Source organism: Lagenorhynchus albirostris, chromosome 2 (genome assembly GCF_949774975.1).
Source record: "Lagenorhynchus albirostris chromosome 2, mLagAlb1.1, whole genome shotgun sequence".
NCBI lineage: Eukaryota > Metazoa > Chordata > Mammalia > Artiodactyla > Delphinidae > Lagenorhynchus > Lagenorhynchus albirostris.
Genome location: NC_083096.1, coordinates 155,767,827 through 155,787,676, shown reverse-complemented (window position 1 = coordinate 155,787,676; position 19,850 = coordinate 155,767,827). Strand labels below are relative to the sequence as shown.

The 19,850-nt window shown below is 56.7% G+C and overlaps 1 protein-coding gene across 1 annotated transcript; it reads right to left on the bottom strand.

The window, feature by feature from the left end:
- Positions 1-16,377: 16,377 nt before the first annotated feature.
- POU3F1 (POU class 3 homeobox 1) lies at positions 16,378-19,245 on the bottom strand. The gene is made up of 2 exons (XM_060142687.1): positions 17,530-19,245; positions 16,378-16,979 (listed from the first exon to the last, which is right to left on the bottom strand). Exon 1 carries the CDS (start codon positions 19,202-19,204, stop codon positions 17,861-17,863), a length of 1,344 nt encoding a protein of 447 aa, XP_059998670.1. The 5' UTR covers positions 19,205-19,245; the 3' UTR covers positions 16,378-16,979; positions 17,530-17,860.
- Between the last annotated feature and the right edge of the window lie 605 nt (positions 19,246-19,850).

Genomic DNA, 19,850 nt, shown 5'->3' with positions numbered 1-19,850 from the left:
AATGGAGCAGGAAGGTCCATCTTCTCTGAGTACAAAGTTCCAGGGTAGAAGTGATCAGAGCACTCACTGTAAGGGAATAAAGCTAGGGGTCCTGAGCTGCTCTTAAACTGAAGGCTGTCTCCGAGGCCCGAGGATTCTAAGGGAAGAGATTGGCTGCCCCTGTGTTTAACCTAAGAGGCTCCAGCCTCATGGGTCCTGAAAATAGGCCAAGGGCTTTGACGTTTTAGTGCCCATTGGAACCTCAGACTTCTGGCTCCTTGCTTGGGAAAGAGACGGTTGTTTCTTCCGCATCCACCCCTCCGGGGCCAGGGCTGCTTTGGGCTCTTGGTGGCGCCCTGCTGTGGCTGTGCCGGGGAACGTGGCGGCTTGCAGAGGTGGAGAACATTTTTCTTGGCAGGACACGTGTCGTTCAGGTTTGTACAATCCAAGTCTCCAAGGCAGCAGCTCCACGGGTGACATGGAAGCCCCAGGTCTCTCCAGCAGAGACCCAACCAGCCTGGCTTAGGCCACTGCCACCTGTTAGGGCCCTTCTGATTGAAGCAGGGGAGTGTTAGGCCTTACTGTATATATATTTTTTAATTAATTAATTTTATTTATTTGTTTTTGGCTGCGTTGGGTCTTTGTTGCCGAGCATGGGCTTTCTCTAGTTGCAGTGAGCGGGGGCTACTCTTCGTTGTGGTGCGCGGGCTTCTCATTGCGGTGGCTTGTCTTGTTGCGGAGCACGGGCTGTAGGCGTGTGGGTTCGGTAGCTGTGGCTCGCTGGCTCTAGGGTGCAGGCTCAGTAGTTGGCAGCGCGTGGGCTTAGCTGCTCCGCGGCATGTGGGATCTTCCCGGACCAGGGCTCGAACCTGTGTCCCCTGCATTGGCGGGCAGATTCTTAGCCACTGTGCCACCAGGGAAGCCCTTATTTTTGAATAAAATCTTTTACTGAACTGATTCCTGGCGACAGGGTGGGAAAGGGCCCAGTAGGTGGAGCTGCTGCCCCTTCGCTGGGGTGAGCTCTCAGGGTGCTGCTGTTGAAAGTGCCCAGTACTCCACAGGTGCTTCGTATGCATTTGTTTATTGGATTTAATGCCACATGGTAGAACTCTTGTGAAAAAAGATTTTCTCCATCCCTGCTCCCCTAGCATGAGATAAGTGTGGCCCCCAAAGGACTGGGCAGGAAAGGGCTTTCCCTTCATGTTTCTAGTGAGGACCATGGAGGAAGCCTGTGTTGGAGTCCCAAGTCGTCCAGAGGGTGGTTCCACTGAGACATGGTGGGGTCTCCCCACGTGCAGTTCTGAGTGTCTGTTGACGGCTTGCTGTCTCCCCACGCTGCTGTCTGTGGGGCAGCGAACAATTAAGAGCTGCACGGCCTCCAGCAGGGGAGGCAGCCAGCAGATGCAGACTCGCCCTGCCTACCTGTGGAGGCCGGTGAGGCTGGGGCCTGTTGGGACTTGAGACAGGCGAGTGGGTGAATGGTGCCGGCCTCCCTTCCGCCTCAAGTTCTCCCAGCGTCGGTTCACAGAGCCGCCTCGTGCACGGCGTGTTGGGGAAGGGTGGGCCGAAGCCCCAGGTGAGCAGAGGAGATGGGGGACCTGAGATACCATCCTGGGGCTGTGTCAGCAGGTTTCTCGTGCAGCTACTTCCTGGGGTCAGAGGGTGCGCTCTCTTTTGCCAGCCAGGTCATGGGGCCTCCCTGCTGGCAGGGCTCCCGCCCAGCTCCCTTGGGTCTGTCTCAGCAGAAAGTGTAGGGAAGGAGCCCAGAGCAGCTACGCAACGCCGAGAGGCAGAGCCTCCTTTCCCAAGTCCAGCGAGTAGAGTTAGGAGGTTCAGGAGGCTGCCCAGTTCATGCTTCTGCTTGCCCTCCTTTCCTAACTTCTCCAGTCAAGGGGAAAAAAATCTCTCCTGCTTCTTCAGACTCCCTGTAAGGAGTCTCCCTGTTCCTTATTCCTGAATCCATCATTACTTTGGGGAAGTGCTGTCTAATCTGTATCTCTCCTAACTGGAGTTGGTTTCTAGTTCTCCCTACCCAGTCTTGGCTGCATCCCTCGATGGCCCTGGTAATGGCCATGGCTGTTTCCTTTCTTGTGCGAGGGGAGCAGACTGGCTGGTGTCGGGGTAGTGGTGCTGCGAGGGTGGTAGTAGTGGCTGGTGCAAGTCAGAGCCAAGGACCTAGCTGTTTCTCGGCAAGAGGAGTTTATCTGGGGACTGCTGTGTTTGGGATTGAGGGTGCGAAGGAAGTCCTTTCCTCTCCTCCTGTCGTGTGTCACCTGACGGTCAAGCCCAGACCATAAGTGTTAATGAAACTCTGGTGCCCCGGAGGCAGCTGGGCAGCCCCCCCTGCCCTGAATCAGCCTGACTCATTTACAGCTCTCTCCTAGTTCCCCTGAAGTCTTCTCTCTGCGGTGGCAAATGTCGGGGGGTTGGTTTCAGGTTTCATGTTTTCACATTACTGGGTGGAAAAAAAAAACCTTTCCAAGCCAAAAAACCAGCTTCTACAGCAGAAACAACATGTCCCGAGAGCACTGAAAATTTCCCCATCTTCTCTCCTCAGCTGCTCAGCGACACTGAGGCCAGTGACAGAGGGGTTGAGAGGAGGGGGTTGGAGCCAGGCTGAGCAGAGCGTTGGGGACAGTCCCTTTGGAGGTGGCAGCACTTCCCTTCCTGCGTAAGGACGGGAGGAGCTTTGCAGGGCCCTCTCTAGCTCTGGAGCCTGTGGCCCCCCATGGCCAGCTGTGGATTGCCAGGGGACTGGGACAGCCGTCTTAGGACCGGCAGGGGCTAGGGAATGAGGGACCGTCTTGCATCTCTAGCTAATTTGATCCCAGGGGGTCAGAGGGCAAGTGTCCCTCCCTCAGAGAGGGCTCTTGAGGTGGAGTGGTAGGTGTGGAGATGCAGGGTCCATCTGGCACGTGGAGACTGAGGGGTGCCACCACCTCCTGCTACTGCCTGGTAGCATTATAGACCACGCCCACCCCGACAGGGGCAGATGGCCTCTATGGCAGATGGAGACTAGACCAGCAGTGGCTGGATGAGCCTTGTAGTCTCAGTCTGGCTGTGTGTGTGTGTGTGTGTGTGTGTGTGTGTGTGTGTGTGTGTGTGTGTGTGTGTGTGTGTGTGTGTGTGTGTGTGTGTGTGTGTGTGTGTGTAGGGGATGGAGTCCTGGCCTGGTCGGGCCATGCTGCGGGAGAGGGAAAGTGGAAACCCCAGATGGAGCCAGTGAACCTTGGGGGCACACCTAAGTTTGCCGTGTAAGGGTGGCAGGTGCTCAGAGCCCCGACCCTGCCCACCTGTCTCGGCTCCAGAAGCTGCCCCGGTTAGTTCTATAGTGAAGGCGAAGGTCACCCGGGGCGGGAGTCTCTGCTGCAGCTGGAGCCTGGTGGGCTGGAGGCAGACCCCCCTCCCTGCCAGGTCCCCAGAGCTCAGGGCCTGGGCAGCAGCTCCTCCCACAGGGTGCGCCTGTTTATTATGCGCTCCGGCTCCCTCGCCACGCAGGCAGGCAGCGGCCTTCATTAGCAGAGGAGCTGGGGTCTGTTTTGGCTGCCTCATCAGCATCAGTGAACTGCGTCCCTGTGAGATTTGATACAATTTAATTAACCTAATTAAAAGCTCTGATTGCAGAGATGATTGGGGTAGCGCCAGCAGCGACTGCATATTTATAATGAGCTGCAAGGTGTGGGACCGCAGCCAAACGCCACGCATCCTAATGAGTGGAAGCCGGGAGCCAGGGAGCGGGAGAGCGAACGTTTATTTTTGGCAACAATGCCCAGTTCCTCCCTGCCAGGGAGTCAGAGACCTGGGGAGCAGAGACGGACCTGCCCGCCAGAGCTCTTCAGCACAAGGTGGGAGCAGGAACTGTGCCCCACGTGTCCTGGTGCCTTCGGACGCCCACACGAGCGCACAGTGACTGTGTTTTCTGCTGCAGAGTGGGGGGATGGGACCCCAGCAATGCACTTTTCCTGCCTCTCTCCATCTTTGGACCGCGAGCCCTGGTATGAGGAAATGGCCCAGCAGAACCACCTTGATGTCAAGACTTCTGAATCCCTGGGTTATTCTCTTCCAACTTGTTGAGGAAGCTCAGAGGCTGAAAACCTGGGTGGGGATCCGAAAAGGGGTCTGAATGTCCAAGAGACCCAGGTGAGGATCCGGGGCCTGGAACAAACAGGAGAAACAGGAGAGATGACCCTCCAGCTCATCCCGGACCCCCATCTCCTCACGTTCTTCCGAGAACGCTGCCTCAAGAGGGCCACCTCCCCTGGACTCTCCTCTCCCACTGCCTCTGCCTGGGGAGTCTTGGTTTGTCTGACTCAGCGTTTCCGCTGTAAATCACATCTAATAATAACGAGAGTGAGAGCTGTGGCAGAGATGCCGTGGGTGAAGGGGGCACCTATGAGAAGGGATGCACTGCCTAAGTACAGGGGGGTGTGGAGGGGGGGGCCGAGCTCCGGGCCGGCAGGAGTGAGGGCTGGGCTCTGGAAGTCACCATCAGAGGCCTGGGGGTGGGGGAAGAAGGTGGGAGCAGCCCTCCCCCGCCCCAACCTCTGCCGGGTGAGCATGTGTAGGTCACGAGCTCAGCCAGGCTGGCCCAGCCCCGCCAGGACAAGATGAGATTTGTCCCCAGCCCACCTTGCAGAGCTGCAGCTGTTTAGCTCTCTTATCAATCTTCTCTGTGGGTTTAATCATCTCTCTGTCATCCTGCTGGGGCAGCCCTCCCCTTACAGGAGCCCAGCTTTCCTCTGATCCCCCTCCTGCAGACACAACCATCCTTCTCCACCTGACTTCCCTTATGGGAGACAGAGGGTGGGCCAGGGTGGATTTGCCCTACGTTTAGTCTCAGCGTTGGGGCAGAGGTCCCTGTTTTCGCAAGGAGTCAGCAGGGATTAGGGGTGGGTAGAGGAGGCACTGGGGATCTTTGACTCCACTCCGGACTGGGTAGGGCAGGGCCTAGGGGTTGGCCCTGAGGGCCAATAGCCTGGATCGAGGAGATTCTGGGTAGGTGCAGTGTCCATCCCTGCCTTCTCCCTCTCTCCTGCCAGCCCCTTGGCAGCGGCCTCCACCCACACCGTCCAGCCAGCCAGCTCTGGCCTCTTTTCCTGGGTGAGTCCTGTGGGGCTAGGCCCCATTGAGCCTTGTGGGATTCAGGGGCCCGTGGGCCGGAACCACGAGCCCACAGCTTTGCGTGCATCTTGGGAAAGAGGGTGCCCAGGAGTCAATGGAGCCTGTGTTGTGGTCCAGGCTAGGAGCCAGGGCGCAAGGGGCTCTGGGGCCCATTGCTGTGCTGACGTGCAAGATGACCTTCAGGGCAACTCTTGGGCCCTCTCTGCTTTACTCTCTCTCCCCTCCACAGTATGTGGGGAATGGGAGGGGAGGGGGGTGGCATGGGGTGGTATATGCAGCCCTCGGAGGGCATATGAGAAAGAGGGCCTTTCCTCCCCCTGCTCACTCACTACTCGCACCCCAGCATTCTCAGTGCAAGTGGAAAGCTGATTCCTTCCCATTTCTCAGAAGGGGACGGAAGGTCCCAAAGAGGATAGCATTAGCCTGAGCATCAGGCAGCTGTCCTTAAGGTGGGGGCTGAGAGGGTCCCCTCAGGAGGGGACCACAGGTTCTGGAGGGGCACTGACTGCTCTTGGGCTGGAGGGGGCTTGCTCCCTCCAGCACAAGGCTGGGCTCTGGAGGACAATGGCGTGTTGATGAGGCTTTGGTCCTGGTCTCACATGACCCGATGTGGGTGGGTGGACCGCACGTGGCTGAGCCGCCTGGGCTGACCTTTGGTCGCTGGCTGGGGAAGAGAGGAAGCCATGAAGCTTCCCTCCCACTCAGTGCACCCCAGGCACCCTGCCGCCCCCATCCCAGGAGCTGCCCTCTGGGCACATGCACTGTCTTCACCTACCTTCTTCTTTTGGCCTTTCTCTTCCCTTCCTCTTCGCACTGCTCTGTGTGTGCGTATATGGCGTGTGAGCATGTATGTCTATGTGAGTGTGAGCAAGGAGGCTCCCAGAGGACGAAGGACAGTGAGACAAGAAACCCCCTTTCATGGGTTCTTTCTAATAATGGATGAAGTTTCTTCCATTGCAGAGATAACACCAGGGTAGGGCCAAAGTGTATGCGTGTGTGTGTGTGTGTGTGTGTGTGTGTGTGTGTATTTACCCACATGTGTTCATGGGCACAGGTGGCGCATGACTGTGCACACAGAAGGCAACGCCTCCTACCCTGCCTCGTCTTACGACATATGCCCTCCTCTGGTGGGAGCTGGGGATGTCGAGGTCAGCACCTTCCAGTTGGGGCTGGAGACACCCGCGGCCCCCCCCCGCCCCCGCTCCCCGGCACAGGGCCAGAGCGTTACTTTCCAAAGGAAAAAGGAAGAATTTGGGGGGCGTTGTGTAATTATTGTAATCGATTGAATTAACTAAAAAATACCGTTCAGTGAGGAGGCACACACAAAATGAGAGTAATACGCAGTCATGTGAACACAGATGGAAAGTCAAGATACAGAGAGGGGGATAGGGTTATACTCGCACTTATGACTGTTTTTTTTTTGTTTTTTTTTTTGTTTTTTTGAGAAGCTAGGAAAGGTCCTAAAGCATTTTCTTTTCTAAAAAAATTTCAAATTTTATTTTGGAGTATAGTTGATTTACAATGTTGTGTTAGTTTCAGGTGTGCAACAAAGTGATTTAGTTATACATATATTCATACATCTATTCTTTTTCAGATTCTTTTCCCATATAGGTTATTACAGATTATTGAGTAGAGTTCCCTGTGCTATACAGCAGGTCCTTGTTGATTATCTATTTTATGTACAGTAGTGTGTCTATGTTAATCCCAACCTCCTAATTTATCCCTCCCTCGCTCCTGTGATTCTTGAAGGCGGTTATCTGTCCTGCCTCTTCTCATCAAGGTGGATATAGCCAAGCAGGTTATTTCAAGAGAATCTTTTCCCGAAGTCCCCAGAGGGTTGAGCATGGCGGGGGGGTGCTCTGAGTTGGGGCAAGCAGTACAAATAACTTGATATAACACTTGGAAAGGGATCTCATGGTCTGACTTTGTCACACAATATTACAAATATCACATGAAAATATATTAGCATGGTCTCCTTTGTTGGGAGCGTCGTCCAAGTTTCACTCTAGGGCTAGTCCACCCTAATACCCCAGCGGTGGCCCTGGGAGTATATACAGAACGAAGTTAAATTCCCAGATCTGGGATAAGGTGGGGGTGGGGTGCCCCAATGCTGCCTTGGGGAGGGCTGTGGGTGAGAAGGGGACAGCATGGGTGCCCTCAGCCTTTTTCTCCAGGCTTCTCTCAAATTAACACTTTTGATGGTTTGGTTGATGGGTATTTCTGGGCACTCCTCCCTCCCTCCCTCCTCCTTTGCCCCTTCCCCACCCTTATATAGTCCTACTGACCCCACTGGATGCTGGGGAGCTAGTATGGGAATGGTCCTTAGCACTGAAGCAGAAAGGAGAGAGCCTGGAGGGCCTGGGATGGAGGCTGGGGCTGAGGTTGGCGTGGGGCACAGAGGCTGAGACAGAGGCTGAGGCAGAGGCTGGAGTTGGGATGAGTTGAAGCTGAGTTGAGCCTGGACCCCAGTGGGGTTGTTGGAGATTGGATTGGCGGGGCCTCTCTCTCAGTCTTGACAGGAGTCTGAGAAGCCTATTTTTGGAGTCCAAGGCAGATGTTCTCCCCCAACGAAGAGCATGTTTGGTGTCTGCTTTCCCCTAGGAGGGGCGGGAATGTCTCCTCCCCCTGCTCCCCTCAGCTGAGCAGAGTCATACATCACCAAGGGGCCGGGCTCCCTAGATGTATTGCCCTAATACGTCGCTATAGCAACCCCACTCTAATCCTGCATTATTCTAATGTGGTCCCCCTCCCCACTGTGATGTATAGCTTGGGTCTTGGAGCTGCGAGGCCCCTTCTCTGAGTCTGCTCCAGGTACCCTAGGGATGGGTGGGTCCGAGGACGGCTTGGCTTCCTTGGGTCCTGTCTCGCTTCTCCTCCCCCTGTGCATGGGATCCTTTGTGAGCTGGGGTGTGGAGGTGGGCTCTGGCCCGGCGGCCCACCCGCTCGCCTGCCCAAAGAGGGGAAGCAGCACACGAGTGCCTGATGCACCGACCCACGCCAGCCTGCCCGGCCTGGGGACCTGAGGCCTTGGGGTTGGGGGCCAGGGCAGGACAATGGCTGCATTCCGGCTGCCAGCTACAGGCCTCCATTGTTCCTGTGGACACTGCCTGCTTGAGGGCCGCAATTCTGGCCCTCACCCCGCATGGGGCGTAGGATGCTCCCTGGACCACTCCCCCGGGGACCATAGAGGGGTGATTCATGGGGTGACCAGGGCATAGCAAGCCCCAGCTATGCCCAGATTCTGGGGGGTGGGAGGGGGAGGTGACTGAGGGTTGTTTGTGTCCGGAGAGGGCGGGGTTGGACAGCCAGAGGACTCAGGGCTGTGGACACTAGCCACGTCATCTCGTACTCCTCCTCATGTGTGGGCTGGTCAGAGAGGCCCCATTGTCAGAGGGGCAGGCCCACCCAGGCTGGAAGGGAAGTGAGGATGGAGAGGGACCACCTCAGAGCTGGGAGGACCCATAGACCACCCCCCATACTGCACTGATCAGGAAATCGGGGTCCAGAGAATAGCAGGGACTTACCCAAGGTCACACAGCTAGGTGGGGACTGGCCTGGGTCCAGAACATTTCCCCACATCTCTCTGGTGCTGAGATACTGCTGCTGCCATTTCTGGTAGAAAAACTGAGCTCCAGTGGTGATCTTCAGCCTTGGCAGAAGTTATATCCACAAGCGCCTTTCTCTCCCTCACTTGCTTTGTAATTTCTCTAGTTTAGGTCAATACCTGGCATCCCTGGAATGAGAATTTAGAGCTAAGGGGAGTCCTTGGGCCATGCAGAGGCTATACTGACTACATCTTCTGCAGGGCCCTGAAGAAAGGAGTGGGGCATGGAGGTTCCCAGTGCTCTGACACAAAAGATTCATAGATGTAACAGTAGATTTCATTGTTTCCTCCCAAACAATGATCTCCCTTGGGCTCTCACATGCCCACTCTACATGACTGAGAGGTAGGAAAGGGAAGAGGCTAACCCAGGAGCGTTTTAAAGACAGGGGGACTGGTCTGTTCCTGCTTCTCAACATAGGGCCTGTTGAATTGTATGATGGGATGAGTGGATGGATTGTGAGTGGTTGGGTAATTGCATGGGTGGGTGGTTGAAGAGGTACATGGATGAACGGATGAGAGGATGGGTGGGTAGACGGGTGAATGGATGGTTGCATGGGTGCATGGGTGGTTGGTGAATGGACGAATGGATGGACGTAGGACGGATGTAGGTAAACGAGGGAATGCCCATTTCATATATTGAGGTCCAGAGATGGCAAATGACCCAACTTGGGTCATACTAAAGATAAACAGTAGAGTGAGGCCTGGAGCCAGATACCTGGCCCCTGCCTTTTAGGCTGGGATGCCCTGTGGCATGGTTTGGTGGTCAGCCTCTGGGCAGGGTTGCAGTATAAGCAGGAGTTGGGACGTGAAGGAATCTATAGTTAGATTAGTGTCATGGTGGGTGGCTTCGCGGGGTCTAGGGGCCTTGACCCTGAGTTGAATCTTCTGTGTTGGGATCAAAGTGGGTGTGTGGAAGGGTCCTGAGCAGGGCAGGAAGAGGCATGAAGGTTCAGGAAGGGGGAACTCGTGGGGTCTGAGGGCATTGGGGCCGAGTGGTTTTATCTCCTTGGGATCAGGCCCTGAGCTAGGAGGCCCAGAGGCAACCCCTCATGCATTCTTCATGACCTAGCTTAATGGTACCATTGTCTGTGGGGCCTTCCCTGACCCTCTGGGTGCTGTCTCCCCAGAACCCAGCACAGAGCCTTAGTACTTAGAAGAGGCTCAGAGCACATTACTGGGGGCATGGGGTTGCCACAAAGAGTCAGATGTGGGGAACAGACTAGGAGATTGCACCTGCCTAATTTTCTGTGTCATTTTGGGCAAGTCCCTCAAAATCCTTGGGCCTCCGTTTCCTCATCTGTGGACTGGGAATGGAGAGCTTGAACTTTTCTTCCCAGAATGGTTTTGAGAATGAAGAACAATAATTCTGGGGGTAGAAAAAGCACTAGGCATTATTTTTCTGCACTGCGTCAGCCCCAGCAATTATACAATAATATATATTGTACATATAAAGTTGATTTTATAGCTAATATTTAATGTGCACTTACACTATGCCAGTCTCTCTTCTAAGTGTTTATGTATATCATCTCTCATCCAATCCTCACAGCAATCCTACCGGGCAGGTACTGTCATTGTCTTCTTTTGACAGATGAGGAGACTGCGGTATGGAAAGCATAAGTAGCTTGCCCAAGGTCCCATGGGTAGGAGGTGGTGAGGCCAGGATGGAAGCCTGGGCAGATGCCAGGGTCCGCATTCTTAGCCACTATATGTAGCTTCTCAGTGCACAGTGCTCTGAATCGACACATCAGGAAGGCTTCCTGACCTTGGTGATTCATCCAACTTCCCTGAGCCTCATGGGAGTTACCTGATTGCACGGTGGTGGAGAAGGGGGCAGATCTAATTAGCTCTAATACCCTTGGTCCCTACTTCTCTCCCTGGCCCAATCCTGAGTTCTAGAAGCCCCTCCGCTTTGGGCACATGCCCCAAGCACTGGACACTGCTGTTCACCCCAGCAGGGAGTATAAAAATAACATGGACCTGTGTGTCAGATAAAATGGGTTTTATTCCAGGCTTTATAATTAACTAGTCTTGCTGCCTTGGTTAGGTCACTCAAACTCTCTGCGTAGCAGTTTCCTCATCTGCAAAATAGGAATAGTTAATGTGAGATAAAGAAAATAAAGTACCAAGTCAGTGCACAGGTAAGTATTATGTCAGAGTGCCTTGGGCGGAGTGGGATCCGTGTAAATTTCATTACCTTTTGGTTTTCTTCCCTGTTCCCTTGCTTTTGTACAATGCCCTACCCAGGCCCCACAGTACAACAGCTTTCAGTCATCCATCACCTACTTATGCTGAGCACTCTTGTGTACCTCATGTCCCTTAATCCTCAAAATAGCTCTATGATGTAGGGACTGCCATTGTCACCGTATCAGAAAACTGAGGCACAGAAAGGGTAAGGAGCTGGCCTAAAGTCGCACAGCTGATAAGAGGTGGAGCCAGGATTTGTACCCAGATCTATCTGGTCCCGCAGCCCCTCTGCTTCACTATTCTGCTCTCTGCCTCTCCTGAGACATGGAGAGCATCCCCAGGGATTTTGATGACAATGGGAAAAGGCAGGTAACCCACAGTGGCAGGAAGGGGCTTTGGCAGAGGGCCAGGTCTGTCCATGAGCTGCTGAGGTCAACTCTAGCAGCTTCGGCATGGAGGGAGCACTTCCTCCTCTCCAGGCTGGCCAGCCCTGGGGAAAGGCAAGGATGGTGACAATTTCCAACCGTAAGCAGGGAAGGCCATAGCAGTGCAGGGTCACAGTCTGCTCCTGCTAAGAGCTGAATAATCTGGAGCCTTTGAAGAAGGATTTCTGAAAAGCCATCAGGAGTGAATCATTGACTTAGGGAGGCAATGAATCAAAGGGGAGTTCATAAAACGGCAAATGAATCGGGTGTGCGGACGACAAGCCACTGCTATTCCCCAGAACCCTCCGGGGACAAGAGAGCCGAGAGAAAAGAAATAAAAATAACATGGGGCCTCACGCCTGCTCCAAACCCAAGTCAGCCCCTCCTTCCATGTGGAAAGACAGAGGGGACAGAGGGATGAGACCCACTTGTGGGGCCAGAGGGAGGCTCCCAGGGCACATTTGGCTCCCTGGTCCAGGCTGCGGGTGCAATTAGCAAACGCCCTTTCCCCTTCCTTTCAGGAGCCCTCACAAGAAAGAACACTGATTTTGACGAACACCCAAAATAATGTGAGATGAGGCACCATGCATTATGCATGAGGTCTGATTTAACATGAACATTATTTCTTGTGTACGAGACCATATGCCTCCGCGCTGTCTCTGCAGCCTAATAATACCCAGACCCACCCTGGTCAGGCTCAGCCAGAGACATGTCCGCTGCGGGTGTGCGCGTGGGGGGCCGTTGAGGCAGAATCCTCCTGGTTCTTGGTTCTGAGGGGAGCCCATTCAGGTGCCCTGGAGGTGGGTGGGAGGTAGGTCATGCCCCTGGAGAAACACCAGGGAGGGAGCTGGGGGTGGGTGTGTCAAAGTGTGTGTGCCTGTGTGTGTATGCCTGTGTGCGTGTGTGTGCGTGTGTGTGTGTGTGTGTGAGAGAGAGAGAGAGAGAGAGAGATCAGGAGCCCATGACTACATGACGCTGGGTTCATGGTGTGGCGATGTGGGGACATGTTTTTAGCACAGGAGGGACGATGGCAGGAATGGATAGTTCTAATTGCTGTGTGTGTTTGTATATATACACGCATATGTATGTGTGGGGGTGTGTGTTTAAAAAATAAGATCACACATACATACAAACACACAGCCTAACTTTAATTATCTGAAGGGAGCAGGCGAGATCTGGGAGGAGCTGGGAACAATGATGGGCAGGGATGTGTTTGGAAAGTGGGGTGAGTGCTTGAAAATCCTGAGAGGAGGGGACCCCGCCAAGGGATGGAAACGATGCTGCGTGTGGCAAATCAAATAGCACAGGTGCAGGTACCCAGAGACTCTGGAGAGCTCGGTGTCAGAGGCCGCGAAGCTGGCCAGACGGTGGCACGGGTGTGCCCGAGAGTGTCAGCACATGTGAGTGAGCAAGCTGGCAGAGTGTGCATCAGGGTTTTAGCTGGTTGAGAGGAGGAGTGGCAGCGATAGGTGAGAGTGGGGCAGAGACAGAGGAGGTAGCTGTGATGGAGAATTTCCAAGAATGGCTGTGGAAGCAGGCGGGGCAGTAGATGGGGAAGGAAGGGTCACGGGCAAGCCTGTGCGTGTGAAACAGGACCGCTTCCATTGGAGGTGAAAGTTGCCTCTGCTCTACCCGGCACCCTCTGTAGAGTAGCCAGCTTGATGCTGATTTGGGGGTATGCTCAGCTGTGAGGTGGCCCTGGTGACTGCCGCCATGTCCCAGCTCAGGGACCAATAGAGGGCAGTCCTCCCACACGGAGGCCTCCCAAGCGGCAAGGGGAGCCCAGAATGGAGGGCCAAACACTAACTCCAAGGCCCTCACATATGCGGAGCAGGGACAGGATTGACGGCTCCTCTGGCTTCGAGTCACTAAGCCAGAGGCTCCAGGTGAATCCCCTTCCCTAAGCTCGGGGGCAGCCGCCAGACCAAGTAACCAGCCTCCTCTCGTTCCTCCCCCTGCTCAGGTGGGTCTCTTTTCAGGAGCTCCAGCCCTGCTGGGGAAAGCCTGGGCCTGGGTGTGTCACTAGAGGCTTGACCTTCCACGTTGTCGGCCCAGAGCCTCTCCAGAGGAGGCTCAATTCTAAAGAGCCCTAAGTGGGCAGCTGTGGTGGGGGTCAGCTAGTCCTGTGGACACCAGTTGAGTCTTGGGGTCAAGGGATGATTGCACAGGTCCTAAGCTATGCAACATTGATGCCAGTGCAACTTCCTGGGGCACGTGGTGGTGGGGAATACAGGCGTCCTTGAAGTTCAGGGCCAGGCACCATCCAGGTGCGCCTTGATGATCGCAGGCGACCACAGCGGCCACCTTCCTTCTTCCCATTTTAGCCACCCCCCACCCTGCAAGTGTTGTCCCAGCTCAAAGCATCGGCAATGTAGCATGGACTTGCTTTCACCCCTCCTATGTCTGGGAGCAGCTATGGATTTGCAGGCACAGTGGCACATGCACACGTTTGTACACCGACACAGAGAGGCTCACACGGGGAGAGGGATGCTCTCTCTAGCTACCAGAATCTGTGGTTGCGTGATCTTAGAAAATAATTTTGTTCCAGTGAGAAGGGGAGGGAGATGGGATGAGAAAATCCCAAATCTGTTAGGGAAAGCTTGGGCTTCGTGGGAGGTCAATGCTAGGGACAGCTGGCTCTCTTGAACGAAAGGAAGTTTCAAGCTCTCAGGAGTGAGCAGGTGGATCCACATACACATGGGAGGGAAGAAGCCGCGGTCAAGCTCACAGCCGACTGCCATTCCTAAACTCTTACTTTATCCAGGGAGTGAGACTCCAGGGAACGATATTTCTCCATATTTCCTACGGTTTCTTTCTCATACAGTAAGATGTGTTGTGGTTCCTACCATCATCCCAGGCTGGCGACTAGGGGAAGGAGCTCCCAGGGACCTTCTGTGACCAAGGGTTGGGTTACCGGGTAGCTGTCCCAGGCTGGTGTCTCATTAGGCAAAATACTCGCCAAGTGGAATATTTTCTTCCGTCCCCTTTCCCACTTGTTTTTCATCTTTTTGTTCTACTCCTCAGCTGCTGCTAGATCTTGGGGGCCACATTGTTTTGCTGTTTTTGAGTTGACTTGCTTAAATAATAAATCCACCCTCTTAGACGGGGTTAAGCAGACAATTAGGAAATCAATCAATCAATCCATGGGTGTCAGCTGCAGGCAGAGGCCGGGGAAGGGCCCCCGTCTCCCTGGCCGCCCTTTCCAACCTCCAATCCTGCTGCAGCACGGGCGGCAGGGAGCTCTGAGCTACATTCGCTTCCATTTCAGGGCCCCGAGGCTGGGACAAATCCAGGAAGGACGAAACAAGGAGGGAGTGTGGGGAAGTGTGGGACTACTTCGAAGTTCCGTAGTTAGTGGAGCAGGAAATGAGAGGCCTAGGTGGGGTGACCAGCGGCTCCCGGTCGGTCGTGGTGTCACCCAACTGGCAGGTAAAGTTTCCAGCCTCCTTTGTAAGAAGCCTGGGGAGGCTCTGTGGCCTGCCGGTTTGGGGAATGGAATGGCTGGAACGCGGGTGCCAACTGCAGGGCTAATCACTAACTAGGCTGGACTTAAGGAGGGAGAGAAAAAAAAAAAAAAGGAGCTGCGAGAGGCTGAGCCTTTGAAAACCATGGTGGCCTCTGGTTGGTGGCCTCTGCAGAGACAACTCTCTCCTGAGATTGAGGGGCAGAGCCCAGGGTGTCACCTGGAACCTTCAGCATCGAACAAGTCATCCTAAGGCCCCGGCCCGCCTGAGACAGCCAACTTGGGGGTCTGGGAGCACCTCTCTGGGCGCCCAAGATATTGTCGGCTGGAGCCAAGGCCTCTCACAGGCCTGGGCTTGGACAACTTCCCTGGTGGGAGGGGGCCACACACATACCCTCACTAGGGACACAACTTTCTCCCCAGCTTGTGCCTTCAAGCTTTGTCTCCACGAAGAGTGACAGAAACCTCATGTGGTTTCTCCTGAGAAGGGAAAAGAACTGCATCTACGGAGGAAACAGGAAGAGCCGTTTGATTAGTATTTTTAAGAGGAGTTGCTCTAAAGGAGAAAGAGCTTGACTGGGACACAGATAGTCTGTGGCTTTGGCCCTGAAACCCGGAGCTGCCTCCACCATCCTGACTCTGGGGAGGGGGGCAGGCTGTGTTTAAGGCTTGACAGGGGGATGTCTGAGAATGTCTGCTTCCCTCCCCAGGTCATGACTGCACAGCCCGGGAGTCCTCCTATAGGCAGGAGCATCACTCCCTGGGGAGCGGGGGTTCCCTTGGGGACCCATCCCTGGAGAGGCGATGCCTGGGCTTTCTGGTGGCACAGCTCTTCTTGCCCGCACTCCTCCCCAAGAGAAGTTGGGGCAGGTCATTTGTTTGCATAGAAGTAGGACCAGCTCTGCCCACGCAAACTGGCGGGGGTCCCTGCCCAGGCCATTCAACTCCCCCAGGGCCCCTGTCTAATCTGTTAGAACTCCCAGTGGATCCAGGCAGGTTTGGGTACTGTTTGTTTGCAGGTGGAAAGCCAGCTGGGGTGGGCTGGTGGGGCCTGACTCGGCTTCCAAATGCCCCAAGACCCAGAATGATGAAGTTGGCCTGGATCCCACCTGGGGAGTGCAAAGTCAGAGGTGGGGAATACAAAGATGCCCGGCTGGTGGTCCAGGTCGAGAGAGGCAGGCTTCTTCCTTGGCCCAGAAGAGCAGTTGAGTTGTGCCTGAGGAATGGCCGATCCAAATTCGGTGTGGTGTCTGCAGTGTCTTAGGCCCTGGTCTGGTCCCAGGATAGTCTGTTTATGGGGTGGGGTGGGGGACATGAGGTAACTTCATTTTCCCTAACCTCACTCATCTGAGGCAGGGGCTCAACCATTGCCCAAGTAACAAGCAGCACCGATACTGGCCTGGAAGAAGGTCTGTGTGGTCACCTTCCTCCAAGAGAGTGAGGCCAGAACTTTGGGGGAGGTGAGTCGGGGTATCCCATCCCATCACCCACAAACCAACCCAGCCCTAGCAGTAAAGAGGACAGGACACAGCCCTGGGGTACATGTTTATGTGAGTAATAAAATATTTACTATAACATAAATATAAAGGGAACTTCCCAGTCTACATTATTATTATTTTTTTGCAATAAAGATACAAAGAGAATGCACCAAAACATTGTTCCAAAAAATAATAAAAATAAAATAACAAAATTTAAATTCAAACGGTAACAAACAGAACAAGAAATGGAGAAGGGGGAAGCTCCAAACACATCCAGAAAATAAATAGAGATGGATCAGAAATCTGGAAATCATATTAAAATATCTTTTTCGGATTAGTGGGTGTACAAAATCCTTTAGTATGGGGAGGGAGGGCAACCCGGAAAACCAAAAATAAAAACCAAGCACAAAATGTTTCTTTCTCCCCGCCAGTGTGTACATATCTCACATATTTACATGGTTCCCACCTCACCCCAAATTTGGGGAATTTCTCTGCAGGCCTCCGCCAGCATCCCACATCCCAGGGGGCTGAAAGGGAGCGGACGGAAGCTGCAGGGACTCAGGCAGAAGGTTCTCAGGGAACGGCTTATTTCTACAGCTGGTTAAAAAATATCTCCAACTTTTCCAAGTTTCGTTTGTTTGTGGCCGGGAGGTCAGGGCCCCGCGGGGAGTGGGGGCCCTGCTGTGCGGTGGTCGGTCTACAGCCGGGCAGAAGCCCCTTCCCATCTGCGTGTGCGTGGGAGCGCAGACCCCTCCAGCGTGGCCGGGAACCGAGCCGGAGCTCGGATAAAACGAAACGAAAAATGAACACTCGAATTTTTTTTTGTTGTTAGTTTTTCTTTTTTGTTTGTTTTTTGTTTTATTTTGCTTTTTTGGGGTAGGGTAGGGGAAGGTAAGGGGAAAAAATAAATTAGGCTAGATTAAAGCTTTGGCTATTTCCTGCTTTTATACACAGACGCGGCTCTCGCGGCCTCCCCTCCGGGGCCCCGATAAATACAGTATACAGCGATTTAAATTAAGGGCGCGGGCGGAGTTAGAAGGACCCCAGGAGCCGAGAGGCTCCGTGAATAAATAAAAACTGTAAAAAACCAAGCCCGGAGGAAAGGTAAGGGGGATGGGGCGCATCCTTATGAGAGAGAAGAGGCGTGGAGCGAATAAAGTGACAGTCCCCCACCCTCGACACTCAGGCTCGGGAATCCGCGCCGGGGAGAGGGATGGGGAACTCTCCTCTCTCCGTCCTCTCTCCCGGGTAATCCCTAACCCCGTACCGCGTTACCTGTCGCTGTGGGGAGGCCGCTGCCGGGATCCGGCCCCGAACAGCCCGGGGGGGCAGGGGCGGGGGTCGTCGAGGGGTTGGGGGCAGGGAGCAGGAGGCGGGCAGGATGCCCGGGGTGAGTTGGCGCGTTCCGGATCTTCGCTCCTCTCTCTCGGGGCTCGGACGACGCAGCCTATCGGCCGTCTTCGCCGCTCGCAGGAGAGGGTCGTCCGGGTGTTTGGTTTTATTCGAAAGTTTCTGGGCTTTTTGTAAAATCCAAAGCAACCGAACAAAAAGAGTTCAGGCCGCGCGGCGCCTCGCCGCGCACCGGCGGGGGGCCCGGCCCGCGGGGTCACTGCACGGAGCCGGGCAGTGTGTGGTGGTGGTGGTGCAGCGCGGCCGGCGGGGGCGCCGAGGGCGGCGACGCACCGCCCCCGCCCGGCCCCAGCTCGCCGGGCGCGTACACGTCGTCCATGGGCGGGTGGCCGGCGCCGGCCGCCGGGGTCATGCGCTTCTCCTTCTGCCGCCGGTTGCAGAACCAGACGCGCACCACCTCCTTCTCCAGCTGCAGGCTGTCGGCCAAGCCTGTGATCTCATGCGCCGAGGGCTTGGGGCACTTGAGAAAGTGGCTCTCGAGCGCGCCTTTCACCCCCACCTCGATGGACGTGCGCTTCTTGCGCTTGCGGCCCTGCGCCGCGATCTTGTCCATGTTGGTGGGGCTGCCGCTGGACGAGTCGGTCTCCTCCAGCCACTTGTTGAGCAGCGGCTTGAGCTTGCACATGTTCTTGAAGCTCAGCTGCAGGGCCTCGAAGCGGCAGATGGTGGTCTGCGAGAACACGTTACCGTACAGCGTGCCCAGCGCCAGCCCCACGTCGGCCTGCGTGAAGCCCAGCTTGATGCGCCGCTGCTTGAACTGCTTGGCGAACTGCTCCAGGTCGTCCGAGCTGGGCGCGTCCTCGTCCGAGTGCTCGCCCACCGACGAGCCACCGCCGCCCGCGCCCGGGTGCAGGTGCGCCGCTGCCGCGTGCAGGCCGCTGGCGTGTGCATGTCCGTGTGCGTGTCCGTGGGCGCCCAGGTGCGGCGGAGGCGACGGCTCCAGCTGAGCCTCGTGGCCGTCCTCGTGCAGCGCGTGGTGCAGGCCCGGCCCCGCGCCGCCGCCGCCCGCCGCCAGCATTCCGGCCAGGCCGCTGCCGCCGCCCCCCGGGTAGGCCGCCTGCGCGTACAGCCCGAGCGGTTGGGGCTGGTGGCCCCCGCCGGCCCCCGGCGACGGCGACATGGCCGGGCCCAAGTGGTGTGCCGTGCCGCCCTGCGCCCATGCCGCGCCCGCGTGGGCCGCCCCCTGGTGCACCAGGCGCGCGTGGAAACCGCCGCCGCCGCCACCGTCGTCGGCTCGGCCGGCGCTGCCGCCGCCCGCCTTGCCGTGTTCCAGGTGCGGGCCGCCTGCCCAGTCGCCGCCGCCGCCTCCTCCCGTGGGTAGCCACTGCGGGTGCGCTAGGCCCACGGGGTGGCCCGCGCCCGCGCCCAGCCACTCGTGGTGCATCAGCTTCTGCACTTCGCGGTACGCGGCCCCCGCGTGCAGCCGCTCGGCTGCCGCCGCCGCTGCCGCTGCCGCCGCGGCATCCGGATGCATAAGCGGTCCCGTGCCCCCGGCTCCGCCGCCGGGGCCCCGCGGCAAGTACTGCGCGGTGGTGGCCATGCCGCCCCGCGCCCCGCGCCGCGCCGCCGCCGCCGCTCCGCTCCGTCTGCGGGCCCCGCCGCCGCGCTCCGCCGGCTTAAAGCCCGACCAGCTCAGCGCTCCGGAGCCCCACCCCACCCGCCGCCCATTGGCTGCCAGCGGAGCCGCCTCCCGCCCCCCGGTCCCGGCCCCCGCCCCCCCTGCCCGCCTGCCTCTCGGCCCGGCCGCCCAGAGCTCGCCATTGGGCCTCACTCCTGGGGTCCCGCGCGCCGACCATGCTGATTGGCCGCTGGGGCTTCATTCACAGCCCCCCTACCTTCCGCGTATACGCTCACGCCCCGGGGGCGCGGCCGCCACGTGGGGAGTGGCGCGGGGGTGGCACTGGGACCGCACCCCCTCTCGTCCTGGCTGCGTGGGCCCCACTTTCCCCCGGCGCTGGAGACTCCGAGCCCGGCGGGTCCCACGCTCCAAGCTAGCAGAATTCTCGCCGGTCACCCGCCCGTGTGGCCAGAGGCGGTGGCGGGGATGGCGGGCTCCGGGAGGCGCTCGGGTTCCGAGAAGCAGCTCAGCCCCGCGCTCCTCCTTCCGCCGTGCCGCTGCCGGCGGGCCGGGATTCCCGCGGGTCTCGGCGGCTGCGAGCGGCAGGCGGCGCGGGTCCCCGGCTCGG

What these genes read in the sequence shown, in the direction of transcription:
- POU3F1 (XM_060142687.1), bottom strand. Translation starts at nt 19,204, where the DNA reads ATGGCCACCACCGCGCAGTACTTGCCGCGGGGCCCCGGCGGCGGAGCC.